Below are 16,150 nucleotides of genomic sequence, written 5' to 3'. Positions count from 1 at the left end.
CGATCCGTTGGCTGAGTGACAGAAATGCTGAAGAAAGCCAGGAAGAGGATCTGCGTGGGAGGAGGAAAAAGCGTGGGCTGAGCTTGCAGCAACCAAAAGGCGCCACATACGTGTGCGAGGAACCCGCGGCGCTCGGAGTGGGCTGACAGGAAGCACCGCCCCACTAGGACACATCAAGTTTTCTCTTAAGCAGTTTCAAACCCAGCGCGCTTTCCACGCGTAAGTACAAATGAGATGGCTGTCAAATAACCGTAGCGCTTGTTCGGATTTCTATCTTTTCTCTTCTTGGGTCTAGCTCCTGTGTAGAGTATGCCCATCTCTACCAGAGCTCTCCCATTTTCCTAACGCTTTCCTGGGCGGGGTTTCTGGGCCCCGCCCACCGAGGGCCCGCCCAGTAGCCGCCCCGGGGCGGGGCTCCCCTCGGCGCCCGACTGCCCTTTTCCCCGGCGGTCTCTGACCCGGCTGCTGCGTCCCTACCGAGCTCCGGACACGTGCCGGTGAGTAAGGGCAAAGTGAGAAGAAGCCTTGGAGGTTTACCAGCAGGGGCGAGAGACAGTGGTTTGGAGGCTTCTTCCGAGGCACGGGACGAAACTGGGGCTCATTCCCTAGTGACCCAAGGTTTGGAGGGCATCTTGAAGAAATGCTGAGGGATCGCGCCCCTAGAGTCACCCCGTTTTCTACCATCCCTGCTGTCCCTGGAGAGTTGCCGAGAGTCGGTCTCGGGGAGCCTTGGTCCCCAGGCACTAGGGCCAGGGACTTGGGAAGGTTCGTGAGGAACACGTGGTCGGGTGGAGCTCTGTCAGTCCCTTCAACCCGAGCGCCGAAAGGGACAGGCTATTTTTAGATTCGTTTTTAGACCTGGACAATGAGCCCTCTATTTTCCTTTTCCTCTAATTGTTTGGAAACGTTTTGGAGTGAAATTAGAGGAAGGCTGGGAAAAAGTATTGTCTTAGATACTCTCACCTTATACAAACAAGGTAAATCGTAAGGGTGAATGGGTAGGAATGTTTATTAACATTTTTGCAAACATTTTGGTTATTGTTTTCAACCAGTAGTTGGGGTCGTTGGCAGGAATGGCAACCTAACTGTCGCTAGTTTCTTTAACATCCGTTACTGCATCAAGTTATTTTTAAAATGCTGCTTTTATGGTTCAATAGATCACATAATTGAGGCCCTTCTCAATCTAGTTTCAACCAGCCTTTCCAATTTTTAGTGCCCATTGCTTTCCAAGGGTAAGTTCCCCTTCTGCTCACCAGTATTCATCATTTCTTTGCTTAGAGTAAGTTCCTGACAATAGCAAATGTTTAGTGCCCAGTCTAAAGCAGATATTATCTTATGCACTTAATTTATATTCCATTTAAACCTCCCGAACACCTGGTTGTACAACACCCCCATTCTATAAATGAGACAGGTACAGAGGTTAAGTTATTTGCCCACTGTCACTTGGCTGTTAAGTGACAGCCAAGCTTCCTGATAACTTGTTGATGAAACCATTAATTTGCTACTGTTGAACTGCTGTGGTATGCAAGTAAGAATGACGAAAATAAAGCTAGCCAAAGGAAAGCTGTTTGTTTTATTGTTGACTATTGTTTCTGTGGTTCAGGCCTCACTAAGTTAAGGGAGTTTTGAGGGTAGGGGTCTTAAACACCACACAAGTGTTCACTAACTGTTGGCTGTCTCTAACCTGGAGTGCTTTGATTGCAGAGCATCCGGCTGTGAACTTTTGAGCAGATGCAGCCCCAGGTAAGTGCAGCCCCATTAACCTACCTTTGGCCCCAGCTGTAGGCAGCTGCCTAGGTTTCCGTGTACCTAGGCAAGTGTTACACTGCTGGGAGAACAGCAGCCGATAGCTGGTTGGCATTCTGGGCCTGGTTCATGCCTACTCTGTTGTTAACTATACCAGGATGCCAGCACAGTTGTTTTTCCATTGAGGTTAAATCTGCAAGCATGTGCCTTTGCAGGGAGAAACCTAACACGGAGAATGGTTCTGGTCTGACAGGTTTGACTAGTATGAAGTTCTTTGAATCATACCTTGGAAACAGAAGAAATAGAGGGATATATAAATAGAAGAAGTTGAGGCTTTTTTTTTTTTTTGAGTCTACTGAGTGCTCAAAGGGGGCCATGGGATTTTTGCAGATTTCAATGAAATCAAAGTTCATAGTTCCCACTCCTCTACCAACACAGAGCTACTCAGGATAATCCCTTTGTGGAAAGATTTTATAACTGTAGTCACTTGTGAGAATGCCATACCTTACAAGGAATGTAGATGTGAATTTGCTTTAAAATGATGAGCATTCTTTAATCTCATTAATAGAATATAAAAATAGCAATTAATTGAGGGGCTCCAAATACTAGGTCTAGCTATAGCAATACTAATTTCTGCTTCAGGTTGACAGATTTCTACTTTTTGTTGGTATCTTCCCTTGTGGCTCAGCTGGTAAAGAATCTGCCTGCAATGCGGGAGACCTGGGTTCAATCTCTGGGTTGGGAAGATCCCCTGGAAGAAGGCAAAGGCTACCCACTCCAGTATTCTGGCCTGGATAATTCCATGGACTGTATAGACCATGGGGTTGCAGAGAGTCGGACACAACTGAGTGACTTTCACTTTACTGGTTTTCAGGAGTAAGCAGAGTTTTTGATTCTTTTGGAGCAGTAATTGAGTCCCCTGTGTGATTTTGTTTTGGAATCCTAATTTTCTGAGAAGAGATGCTTCTCAGTTCTAGGCAAGAGTGACGCTGCAGGTTATCCAATGGGGCAGACTTAGTTGCTGCTTTCAGTGAAAAGTAACATCTTAGTTTCTAAGAAGGACTTGATGAGGATGTTGGGAGGCAGAGGTGTTATTTGTCAAAGCTAGTTTTGTTCTATCGATTGGCTTTCCCTTAAAAGAATTCTCTTAGCTAAACGTTGGGTGCTTTGTGTGAATACCTCAGATGTTCGTTGTGAATAGCCTTTTACATATGGGTCCATAATACAAGTGATAATCTAGAGAGCTTTAGTGGTAACAGGCAAGAAAAAAAGGCAAGTAATGGGAAATAATTGATGAGGATATAAAACTTTGGCAAATCATAAATGGCAGACAGCATTGTTTCCATCTCTACAGAAAAGCAGCCTCAGAAGCTAGGATGTTGAACACTGAAATCTTTTTCTTTTTAGGATGACTCAAAAGTAGGGCATCCTTGGCCCTCCTGAAGAGATGAAATTAGTGGCAAGTGGACCACCTATCTGTATGGCATTATCAGGTAAATGTCCTTACTCATTTCGATGCTGACCATGTGCCAGGCCTGTTAGTTGGAGCCCATGAGAAAACAACTGGAAGGCAGAAACAATTGTATTTGTCCCTAACAAATTCAGCCTCTGGGCAGAAAAAGGCTGAATAGGATTTTGGTGATTATGGTCTGAAGGTTTTTGAGATTATCTGTATTATTACATCTGAGAAAACTGAGGGGAGATTGTAAATTTCATGACGGAAAGGATAGTGTATCTTACCTTGTTCACAGATCCCAGTCCCTAGATCCCAAGCACAGTGCCCAGCACATGGCAAGAACTCTCAGTGTTGGATAAAATGACTGAAGGCATGGGAAAGGGTTTCCTGTTTCCTATTTGTTTCAAGGTTTTGACAGCAGGGTCTGCAATCACTGCTTCCAGGCCTCTGTTTTGCAGTCAATGTTCAATTCATGGGGATACCTTCTGAAACAAGTAAGAAAACTGTTTCAGGAATCATCCAGCAGTTGTCAGCTATCCAGGCTAGCGTGATGCCTCGGATGGTGTTACACTGTTGGAAGAGCAAGCACTGCCTTTATTGAGGTCTGACTTCAGCACTGTTTTGGTGTTGTGGCTGAGTACCTCTGGGCAGTGTTTTGCACCTCTGAGAGTGGAGTAACTCCTCCTGTGGAGTTGGTCCTAGTCTGGGTGCAAACAGTTTTTTTCTATTTGAAAAAAGATCCTGTCTTATGGACAGCCTGTCATTCGTTTCCTCTTTGAATCCTAGATGCCTTTGCCTGAGTGAGAAACCTTCCTCCGCTGGGATCCCGGCGGTCTGATGGCCCTTTGTGACATCCAAATAAGTAATGTATGTAGTCCTTTTGTCCTGAAGGTCCAGGAACATCTTTTGTTCTAATACTTGGTCTTTGAATCTGGTTCCTGACAGTGAGCTCCTAAATCCCTTAGAACTTCTTGGGTGATAGTAAAGTCTTTGTTCTAATGGGACTGGAATTTTTACACATACTCTAGGCACACACTCATTCTCCAGAGAGGGGAGAGGGGTTGGAAATGATCATGATGAAGCCTCCATAAAAATTCCATTAGTACAGGGTTCAGAGAACTTCCAGGTTAGCTAACACGTGCTGGGAGAGTGATGCCCCTTCCTATATACCTTCTCTTATGCATCTCTTCCATCCGGATGTTTATTTTTATCCTTTATCATATCCTTTTGCAGTAAACCAGTAAATAGTAAACTGTTTTCCTGAGCTCTTTTGAGCCCATCTAGCAAAAATTAGTCAAACCCAGGGAGCAGGTTGTGGCAATCTCTGACTTACAGCCTTTCTATCAGAAACACAGGCTAACAACCTGGACTTAGGTTTGTCATCTGAAGTGGAGGAGGGGCAGTCTTGTGGGACTGTGCCCTTAGCCTCTGAGATCTGAAGTTATTTCTAGGTGTAGATGGTGTTGAAATTGAGTTACATTGCAGGACACCCATCTGGTGACAAGACCCACACATCTGGTGTCAAAAATACTGAGAGTATGGCCAGAGTTTGAGACTGAAGGAAAAATAGGAGGAGGCATGAGGTTTTCTTAAAAGGTAGAGTTACTTAACGTTCGAAAAAACTGTAGAGAGAACTAGAATTTTAGAGGAGAATGCTTAAAGTCTAAGATGAGAATTCCCTGGCAGTCCCGTGGTTAGGACTCTGTGCTTCCACTGCTGGGGGCCTGACTTTGATCCCTACTCAGGGAATTAAGGTGCAGAACAGCTAGAAATAAGTAAACTCAAGACTTAAACTAAGTCTTCATATTCTAGAGCTCTGCTGCATAGTACATGTAGATTTAAAATTGACAAAATCCATTTCTTCATCTCAGTACTTAGTGACTACCTATTGGAGAGCTCAGAAGACATTTACCAATACAGAAAGTGTTATTATACGCTGCTGTTCTAGAGCAGGGGCTGGCAAACTTCATGTAAAGAGGCTGATAATACTTTAGGTTTGTGTACCATATAAACTTTTTATCTGTTGCAACTACTCAACTCTGCAGTTGCAGTGTACAAGCAGCCATAGATAATATGTCAACAAATGAGCACTACTGTGCTCCAATACAACTTAATTTAGGAACACCGAAATAAAAATTTCATAAACTTTTCAGTGAAGGAAAATAATTTCCCTCAACCATTCTAAGCTTGAGGGCCTTTCAAAAACAGATGGCAGGCCAGAATTACCAACCCCTGTCTTGGGGAATGAAATTCAGGCCTTGGGAGTTTACAGCTCATTAGTAACAGACTTAGGGCCAGTACCAACATGTGTCCGTGAAAAATTAGATGTTATCAATACCTTTGCCTTATAACAAACTTTTACCATATGGTATTAAACTCTTCAGCTTTTAGAGTACTAGGGTGACTTTAGTAAACTATCCAGTAGTAGGATAGTCCTTATTTCTTATGTTTGGGGTTTGTTGTATGTGCTTTTTTGAATGGGTTACTTATAAAATGGTTCTCTTTTTTAAATGTACACCTAAGGAAGAGGTCCTAAGAAAGAACAGCAGTGTTTGGTTTCCAGCAGAACCTGATCACAAACCCAATCCTAGTAGTGAAGTAGAAATGGTCCCTAAGGAAAGAGGAAATTTTTATATATCAACCACAGCCAGAAGAAAGATAAATATCATATTCTAATGCATATATATGGAATCTAGAAAAATGGTACTGAAGAATTTATTTACAGGGCAGCAGTGGAGAAACAGACATAGAGAATAGACTTATGGACATGGGGAGAGGGGAGGAGAGGGTGAGATGTATGGAAAGAGTAACATGGAAACTCACATTACCATATTTAAGATAGCCAATGGGAATTAGCTGTAAGGCTAAGGAAACCCAAACTGGGCTCTGTATCAACCTAAAGGAGTGGGATCGGAGGGAGGCTCAAGAGAGAGGAGATATATGTATACCTATGACTGATTCATGTTGAAGTTTGAAAGAAAACAATTCTTTCAAAACAAAATTCTGTAAAGCAATTATCCTTCAATTAAAACCTAGCTTTGAATTAAAAAGATAATAATTATATCATAAAAACAAAAAAAAAGAATAGCCAGGAAAAAAAAAATGCAGGTTTTAAAATCTGGAATCTCAAGTTATTAGAATATAGATGGCTTTCCTGAGCATGGTAAAGCTACCCAGGTGCAGGGAGAGGTCCCTATGTTGCTACTTGAAAAAGGAAAATTCATTTGGTGTTTATGCCTGTATTCAGTACCCCCAGAGGTTTCAGTGGCTTAATCATGCACATTAAAATAATTTAATGGGATTTCCTACTTGATAAGTGAAGTTAATTAGTCACCTACTACTCCCTGTTGGCTTGAGTTTTTTTTTTTCCCCTGGTAAGTCTAAGATGAAGTAACACATTTCAGCTTTAAATCCATGCCTTCTCTTTCTCCATCACCCTTTTCCCATGCTGCAATGAAAACTGAAATTGAACTGGCAGATATTGGTCTGTAAATATCCAAGCTGCCACCTCCTGCCATAGCTAGCAATTAGTAAACACAAGTGCCCCTTTTCATTGAGATGCTCAAGTTCAGGACCTATACCATATTAAGAAAGGAAAATTAAAGCAGTATGAGTATGGGGCCCCAAATATTGAGTCTGTCACCTGTCAATGATTTATTTCCTTTCATTCAAGGTTGGAAAAAACTATCGTCAGTGAGCTTTTGTAATGAAAGTTTGAATTACATTTCAAATTTTAATCAGGAAAACAAAACCCCAGAGAAATAAATTCTGCAGGCCCCAAAGAGACATAAAAAGGTGGCTTAGGGCCTAGGAATTCACACTAAGGAAGACAAACTGGTTAGAGCAACTAATTAAGAACCTAAAAGAGTGACAACGGCTCCTCTAAATCTTTTTGCTTAATTAGGGCTTTATGAACAGCTCCAGTTAATAGACCTGTCAATATTCTCTTGGAAAACAATTTCACTGAATTAACAATTCAACTCTAATATTTACAATGTCTGTTTAGCAACACCTTGCACTTTACAGTTATTTAGAAACACTTAATGAGCCCACTTGCTAGGTCATAGATTTGTCAATTTAGGAACCTAAGGCCTGTTTCAAAGGAGCCCCCTGTTATTTTGGCTCTCCCTATTCTCCATTACAAGCCCTTTAGGGTGTAAGAACATTTTATACTGCTTTTTAAGGGTAACTTTACTAGCTGGGAAGAGGTGATAAAATGGACCTTGAAATTTATTTCATTTTAGAATAGTTGTATATTTACAGAAAAGCTATGAAGATAGTACAAAGAAATCCCATGTACCCTGCACCCAGTTTCTCCTAATAGTAACATATTAGTATAGTACATTTGTTATTAATTGACTAAAGTTCATGCATTATTCATATTTCCTTATTTTTCACCTAATGTCCTTTATCTGTTCAAGCATCCCATTGAGGATAGTATATTTAGTCATCATGTCTCTTTAGGCTTCTCTTGGCTGTGACAGCTTCTTAGACTTCCTTGATCTTCTGCCCATTTTTTTATTATTATTTTAATACTGAGTTGTTTGAGCTGTTTGTATGTTTTACAAACTAAGCTCTTGTCCATAGCATCATTTGCAGATATCTTCTTCCATTCTGTAGGTTGTCTTTAATACTCAAAATGCCTTAGTTATAGCCTTTATTCTCTTTCATTTAGAATAGTGGTCGAGCCTGTTGTCTTTTACAGTAGATGCTGCAGTCCCCAAATGACTGGTTATTTTTACCTTATGAGCTCACAGTAGAGGATGGAATTTTGTATCAGCTGGTGGGAGAAGGGAGGAGCCAAGCCCAGGCCCTAGTGTAGGCCCAACTTCAATGAGTTGAAGAAAAGTAGACAAATCCCCAAGGCACACAGCCTGTGAGTTAGATAGAACCTGGACTTCATCAGAATGGCAGATGGTAGAACTTATTCTCAGTTGTAGTTCTCTAGATGAGGACTCCAGGAGCTAATGGTTACAATATGCTGGCCACTCCAGGAGTTTTCTGTGCTGACCTGTGCTGCCCCTATTCCAATGGCACTATACTACTACACTGGGCTTACATTTCTTGCCCCTGTATAGCAGAGTCCAATCATGATCTGTTCATCCAGGGAACTCTTCATATTTAGTTTCTTGGAGCCCTAACGTCCCTCTTACTTGTACGTATAATATATCCAGGGCTGAGGAAGTGATAATAACCTGTGCTATTTGCTCATCTTGTCAGAAGACTAGTTATTTAACTCATACCCTTTTTATGGTTTTACAGCTTTTATTAACTGAACACTATGCTAGACATTGGTGATACGTGATGAACACGACACGGTCATGTTTACCACTTTCAGATTTCTTTCTGACCACGTTGGTTTCTTTCAGTCCTTTTGTGTCTAGGTCTCTGCATATGCTGTTTCCCTTTCTGATTCCATCTTCCATTTCCACTTAGTATACTTTTATATCTCAGCTCAGATAGCACCTTCCCTGAGCACCCATTTTATGTGCCATTGTGCTGTATTCAACCACAGAGCTAGATAGCCAGATGCCATGTTAACAGTCCTTTGAACAGGTATTATTCACCAGTTTTTAAATGTTTATCTTACTCCCATATAGCCAAGCAACCTCAATTATACCAATAGCTGACTAAAGAGCTTCAACTGGTAAATATTAGTAGTATCAGTGTATCATTATGTACCCAATATAGAGTAAGGTCATAGGTGTATCCTACTTTTTTTAACAATACCCTGGTAAGTAAGGATAACAAGAGTGCTGGTTTGGTTTTGTTAAATTTTGAAAAAAATCATGGAAACAAATATGTTGGTTTCCAAATCATTTGCTAGTGGACTCTTTATAAAGATATAACATGTATGTGTGTTAAGTCGCTCAGTCATGTCCGACATTGCGACCCCACAGACTGAAGCTGTCCATTGGATTCTACAGGCAAGAATACTGGAGTGGATTACTGTTCCCTTCTCCAGAGGATCTTTCCAACCCAAGGATCAAACCTGCATCTCCTGCACTGCAGGCAGATTCTTTACCATTTGAGCTACAGGGAAGTCCTGAAGATGTAACAGTGCCTAACTATTTGAAATCCTTAAAATATACATGGTTGATGGTGGTTGCCTTTAAGGGAATAGCAGTTGGGGAAAACTTCTGTGTGTGCTTTGAATTTTATTATATGTATTCCTTATTCAAAAACTCCCCCCAATTTTTAAATTTATTTTTGGCCATGTTGCATGGCTTGCAGTATTTTCCTGATCAAGGATCAAACCCAGGACCCCTGCAGTGGAAGCATGGTGTTCTTTAACTACTGGGCCACCAGGAAATTCCCCAAAATTTTAAGCCCATTTCCCCTCCCTTGCAACTGCTAAAAGAGCTGCTGGTTAACAATTTTCTGTTTTTTAAATAGCCTAAAGTTTTGAAATGACCTGCTGATGCTTAGTCACTTCAGTATGTCCAACTCTGTGCAGCCCTATGGACTGTAGCCCACCAGGCTCCTCTGTCCATGAATTCTCCAGGCAAGAGTACTGGAGTGGGTTGCCATTACCTTCTCCAGGGGATCTTCCCAACCCAGGGATTGAACCCTGGTCACCTGCATTGCAAGCAGATTCTTCACCACTGAGCCACCAGGGAAGCCCCTCCAGGGCATTATATCTATTTAAAAAGTAGATGGTGAACTGCCAAAAGACCACAGCCTTGCTGAAGGCAGTCCAATATAATGCTCAAACGCTCTGGGTTTGGATTTATTTAGAACTGACTTCAAATCCTAGCTAGGCAAGCTTCTCAATCTCTTATGTAAAAATAAGAGGAAAAGGTACTTTACTCTTAAAATTACATTATCAGCTGCTTAGTGATTGTGTGGTGTGAAAATATATGTCCTCAACCAATATGATTCCTCTGCTCAAAACTTTAGAAAGATTAGCTTTATGGAGATTGTATCCTGGTGTTTAAAGTTTTATTCCAAATTTGTCACTTAGACCTTTCAAAGTCTCAGCAGAAACTCTTGCTTTGTAGCCTCTGTCATTACTGGTGTACCATGCCCACTCCTAAGAAACCCAAATGTGAATGGAACTCTTGATCCACCTCTTCTCATAGCCAGGCCCATCTTGAGGCCAGCCTCCCTGTCCAGTCTTCATCAGACTGAGATTCTCAAAAGCTGATAATCTGTCTTATCCATCATTGTATGTGTGCATGTGTGCTCAGCCGCTTCAGTCATGTCTGACTCTTTGTAACCCTGTGGACTGTAGCCTGCCGGGCTCCTCTGTCCATGGGATTCTCCAGGCAAGGATACTGGAATGGGCTGCCATGCCCTTCTCCAGGGAATTTTCCCAACCCAGGAATTGAACCATCCATCATGAAACAGACATTTGACGACTGAAATCTTGTATTACCTTTGGTTTCCAGTGTCTTTTTGCTGTTGACCTACTAAGCAGATCCTCAATAAATAATTACTCAACTGAAGTTTGCCTTTCCTTCTTTGTAAAATCACCAAATTGCATTAATAGTCTGTACAAAAGCATGGTAAGTGTATATCTGAAATAAGCATGCATTCATGTTTCTGGATCCAAAAAAGCAGAGCTGCTTTCATCTAAGATCTGGGGAGAACATAAAGTGAAGTCTTAGCCAAAATCAGTTGGAATCAAAGACTCATAGAGTAGAAGTGAAGGAGGACCCTATATTCACTGAAAAAATTTCATTCCAAAGTTAACTATGTAGTGGCCTTAGGGATGCCCCAGTACTTGATGTATTCTACCAAATGCCTTCTCAAAGCCTGTAGAAAATCATGCAACATAATGGAGATGTGGGATTACAGGTCCATTCTTCACAACGGCTATTTAAGATTTTTCCTTCGTGTAACTCTAGCCCTTTCCATAGATGGCTTAGGCACAGAAAACTTAAGTCACCTGACTAATTCCTAATGAAAATATAGCACCATCCTCTCCGTACCTATTACAGGAAAGGGATGTCTCTAGATCTCATCCTTTGAGTAATGTCCAATATGAATCTTTCCTTCTCTTACTGCCTTTGCCAACCAATCATTTCCTAATATAACTCTTCTGCATTTTAATGGCCCCAAATTCTGTAGTAAATCAAATCTTGCCCAACCCTGCTTTCTCATCATAGCCAGTTATTCTGCATTTGGTAGTTTGTTTTACACTTTTCATATACTAAGCACCTCCCATCTGACATCCTCTCCCACTGAACTGGAAGTCCCTGTTGCCAAATCTTTTGTAGATGTTTTTAGTCCTAGGCTTGACCTCTTGGTAGCATTAGACCCTGTTGATCCTTTAGTCCTTTGAGTACTTTGGCTGTCAAGGCAGTACAATATCTGTGCCGTCCCCTCTACTTTTTTTCCCTATCAACATGGTCTCTTGCCATTTAACTACCAGATTAGTTTCTCAAGGCTTGGTCCTAAGGTTTCTTTTTACTGTAGGTTTTCCTAAGGTTTCTCTCTTTATCTCCAGTTCATCTCTTAACTCTCCTTCATTTATATAAATTCGAATTTGTCACTAACCCACACCCTTTTCTCCTGAGATCAAGGTCAATAAATATAATTCCTTTAAAGCTGATGCCAAACTGAAGCCTTACTGCCCCCACCTCCCATTCTCAATAGCACTGCTAAACAGTTGTCATTCTTACATGATACTTCTCCATCTTCCATATCCAAGCAAGTCTTGCTTTTTGTCCTAAATGATTTCGAAAATTTTATACAGGTCTGCTGTTCATTTTTGCCCCGTCCACTATCTTCACAGTGGACCCAGAATGGTTCAGCATACTCAAGATATAAAATTTTTGAAGGCTATTCATCTGACTTGTATTCACTAACTTACCTCAGACGTCAGGTGCCTGCCTGTCCCTCTGCATTTAAAATTCAAACCCCAGGGAAGTGACCCTTTTCTCCATCCTTATCTATACAATTTCTCAGGATTTTCACATGTGCTATATTTGTTTGCTCATGGGGTACTTGAAGAGTGTTCTATATTCAAATTCAATTTCACCAAATGGCGGCGGCGGTCTTTTCAGTGGAATGAGTTTTCGCTATCTTCCTCAACGACCTGCATAAAATTTCTGAAATTAAAACCACTCAATAGTATGTCTCCACTTCCTGCCCCGAACTGCCAATTCTCCGCAGTTTATCAGAGAATACCAGAGAGGGTCGAAGCCAGGGAATCCTGCGACGCACTTCTAACGCATACCTTATTTAAATTCTGCACCAAGCAATATGGAAGAGTCGGGGAAAAAAATTCTTTGTGGGGAGTGGGACTCGAACTCTATCAGCTATGGCTCTCCATTTCCCGCCCATAGGCGAGCTACAAGATCAGAGAACAACGATCGCCGCTGAGGGCGCGAGCGGCGTGCGCGCGCCGGGCCGGGGGAGGGGCCTGGAGCGCGCAGAAATGGGACCAGAGGTGGGTTGGGACGAGTTCTCGCGAGAGTGGGTTTGTTCTTGGGCTGCTGCCTCTGCTGCCACCTCTTACCAGCGCCGTTGCTGCGGGGGATTGTGGGAGCCACCGCGTCCCGCTCGCTTGGAGAGAGGTACCTCTCGTTTTCCCTCTTCCTTTCTTCAAGGTAGGCGTGAAGCGGGTAAGAATCGGGGTGGGGTGGCTGGGGGCTCTCCGCGTCCGCCGGGAGGAGGCAGCGACGGCAACAGGGGCCGCGGGGAGCCGGCGGCGCGCCTTTCTTGCTCGCTCCCGCTCGCCTGCTCTGCCTACCTCCGCGCTGCGTATGTGAGCCGCCTGATCGGCGGCCGCCATGTTAGGAGCTCAGTGGCGGCGCAACCAGCCTTCTCGGGTGGCGGAGGTGAGCGGTGCCGGAGGGAGACACGCGGCCAGCCAAGGGCCCAGGGTGCGGAGGCAGAGTCGGGGCGCGCCGAGGGCAGCTGATCAGCCGAGCTTCCTGCGTTCCGGGCTGGCTGTGGGCGGGGGCGGGACGACGAGCCCGTTACACGCGGGCTGCCGCTCTGAGGGAAAGGGAGGAGCGCTCGAGGCCTGAGGGACCGACTAACCATGAGGAGGGTGGCCTGCCGTTTGGGGAGGATAGTTAAGCTAACATCAGCCCCAGATATATTTGCTTTCCCCCCACTTTGCGCCTGAAAACGTTCCCCAAAATGGAGGATTTCGTAGATTCCGAAAAGCTTAGCCGTTTGAGCAGTGTTTCTTGGTGTCGCGGCCTTCGCTCCTTTCCTCGCCCATCGTTTCATAGCGCCCCCTAATACTCCCCTGTCCCCCGCCCACACACAGGCGCGCGCGATTTTAGCCGGGCCTCAGAAACAATTCCCCCCTCCCCCCGCCATCGCGTAAAAATGGCCGAAAAATGAAACGTTAACGCTTGTTCATCGTGTTGCGTCGTGGATAAAGCCTTCTGCAGTACGCTGCGAAGGAGATTTGCTCTTGTTTAGAGAGTCACCTCACATTCCTTTTCCTCTATGTTAAAATACTATCAGTCTGTAGAGAGGATGGTGTGGTGTGGGGACCTTCCGGTTTCCAGACAAAGGGTTTATAGTAGCCTGGTGTAGTCGCGGCTTCGTTGTTCTTTTCGTTGCCGGCGCTGTGCCACGTTCTGTGTTATACAAAGACTTTTCCCATATACAGTGGAGTAGTATCTCCTAGGTATTTATCCTGCTCTGTGGCGCTATTCTGTGTAATAGTCCTATTGGATCAGTTACAGTTTTCCAGCCAGATATTTCTAGAACGGTTATGGCGATTCCAGAATTCTGGTCTTTCACGAGCGCTGTAAAGTGTGCGAGTTGTTGATTTACCAGGCCGTAGTGATGAGATTTTGCCTTGATGCTGCGTTCTGCGCGTTGAACAGAGCTTAGTTTAAGATTTTTAGATATTCGACGAAACAGTTTTCTCCCAGGTTAATTTAAACAGTTGTACTCTGCGGGCAAAAACTATATTTCAGGCTATTTTCATACATGTTCAAAATTACCTTTTAAAAACTAAACGACTCGATCGTCGGAGTCTAGCGACATATTGTTTTGGAAATCAAGAATTCGGATCTCTCTTCTTAGCTGTGTGTAAGTGGAGTTGCTTTTATGTAACATTTTGAACTAATTAATTCTAAAGTATTTAACTACCCTTGACCTAAACATTCTGTATGTTAAAGAAGTCTTTAAACATACTAATTTTACCAATGCTTTTAGGGAAATGTAAACCCCAAATATTGTTACAAGTCAGTGATATGTAAGACATTTTAACAACTGAAGAATGCAAAGAAAAAAATCTTCCATGATTTTAGAAATAACAAGTAGCTCAAATTCCCAATTTTATAGAAAGAATTGAAGTCCAAGGAAGTGCTTGTTATGTAGGTAACCAATGGCAATGAAGCCAGTGTGTTTAGAACGCTTACATTTTGATTAGATAACTTGATTCAGGCTCTGCATGTTACAATAGATAGGCTTAAAATGGAAGAACTACGCTTATAGGAGTTTATCTCGTAAATAAGGGAAGTGTGTCAAATGAATGTGTACATAAATGTTAATGTTGGTTACTAAGCATATTAAAAATCCAAAGGATTCAACATTTGGGAGATCTGCTAATTATAGTGTGGCCGTCAAGTGATAATCTGTACAGCTATTTAGAAGTATTTAAAGAGTAATGATGGGAAAATTATAGTGGAATATAGTACTAATTGGGGAGAAAGTAATAAAACTCTGCTGATACGAAATTTGATGACTTATGTTTTTTTGAAGGAGCATGTAAATAAGCGTAAAAAATATCCCTGAGTGTCAGATTTATGGGTCAGTTGTATTTCCTTCTCCCCCCCCCTTGAAATTTCCACAAGACGGTACACTTACTTTTGTAATGAGAAAGTGAAACATTTTTTGTAAATGCTAGAACTGCTGAGAAGGAAATGGCAACCCACTCCAGTACTCTTGCCTGGAAACTCCCATGGATGGAGGAGCCTGGTGGGCTGCAGTCCTTGGGGTCGCTGAGGGTCGGACACGACTGAGCGACTTCACTTTCACTTTTCATTTTCATGCATTGGAGAAGGAAACGACAACCCACTCCAGTGTTCTTGCCTGGAGAATCCCAGGGACGGTGGGCTGCATTCTCTGGGGTCGTACAGAGTCGAACACGACTGAAATGACTTAGCAATGGCAGCAGTAGAACTGCTGAAAAGATAGCTTGTTTTTTTAGGATCTCACCTCTGTTTAAGGGGAATTGAGATGAAAATGAGCCAGCTTCTTGAAATCTGAATTGTAGTTTTCAAGTGTGACAAAAAGAAGTGCTTGTGTAAGATATTCTTGTTGTTATGTGTAGGCACATAGGAATCTGAAGGCATTCTCACGTAAAATTAATATTGATAGGACTAATAATTAAGATATGAACTGCAGGCATCAGCTGTTTATAAATGATCGAAATCAAATAATTGGACAATGGTTTGTTAAGTGGTGTTCTTAGCAAATCTTCTAGTTAAAAGTCCATGTTTTGTTTTTATATACTACTTTTAGTTAGAATTGCATTAAGATTGTCCCACACTGTGGCAGTAGGGTGTCAGTATACCTGACTGACTGAAGGTTTGGGGTGGACATTACCAAATGCATGGTTAGTGAGGTGGAAGGGTTGTGGACAGTGTAGTTTTGCATTTTTTTAATATATGTGGTTTCTCCAAGGTTAACACTGTCCATGAAATTGCTTTAATTTAAAATTCGTAACTATGTAGTTGGTCTTTTCATTGGAGCATTAGGTTAAGGGTTCTGAAATGTTTGATAAAAGGTTTTTAAATAGAGAAACTTTTAGTGGATAGTAAAAGGTAGAGCATAGAAGCTCAGTGAATTGAGAAAACTGAATATGAAGCCCTCTGAAGTACTTGAGCTTTTGGTTTGTTGCAGATCATATTGACTATAAGCTGCAATAGAAGTTACATGATGAAATGCTGTGTTCTCTCTCCTGACCCGAATATAATTTGGGTGGCAGGTCTGAATGGATGCAGTATCTTCGATGTGTTGCAGTAT

The 16,150-nt window shown here is 42.4% G+C and overlaps 1 protein-coding gene across 10 annotated transcripts in view; it reads left to right on the top strand.

Moving 5' to 3' along the window:
* The window catches only part of MATR3 (matrin 3), a 38,541-nt gene continuing 22,789 nt past the window's right edge, over window positions 399-16,150 (top strand). For 2 of the 10 annotated variants that reach the window (XM_018050317.1, XM_018050313.1), the window contains exons 1-4: window positions 399-497; window positions 1,705-1,743; window positions 3,154-3,239; window positions 3,989-4,069. Coding sequence is in view for 1 of the 10 variants with exons in the window: in XM_018050319.1 (XP_017905808.1) it covers window positions 12,943-12,990 (48 nt within the window). In the remaining 9 variants the exon portion in view is untranslated. Of the gene's footprint in view, window positions 498-1,704; window positions 1,744-3,153; window positions 3,240-3,988; window positions 4,070-12,601; window positions 12,991-16,150 lie in introns of those variants that run through there. The other 8 variants (XM_018050318.1, XM_018050315.1, XM_005683005.3 and 5 more) reach the window with 6 other exon arrangements.

This window comes from Capra hircus, chromosome 7 (genome assembly GCF_001704415.2).
Source record: "Capra hircus breed San Clemente chromosome 7, ASM170441v1, whole genome shotgun sequence".
In the NCBI taxonomy this organism is placed as follows: Eukaryota; Metazoa; Chordata; class Mammalia; order Artiodactyla; family Bovidae; genus Capra; species Capra hircus.
Note: the sequence above shows the minus strand (reverse complement) of the source record. Positions and strands in the feature narration are given on the sequence as shown.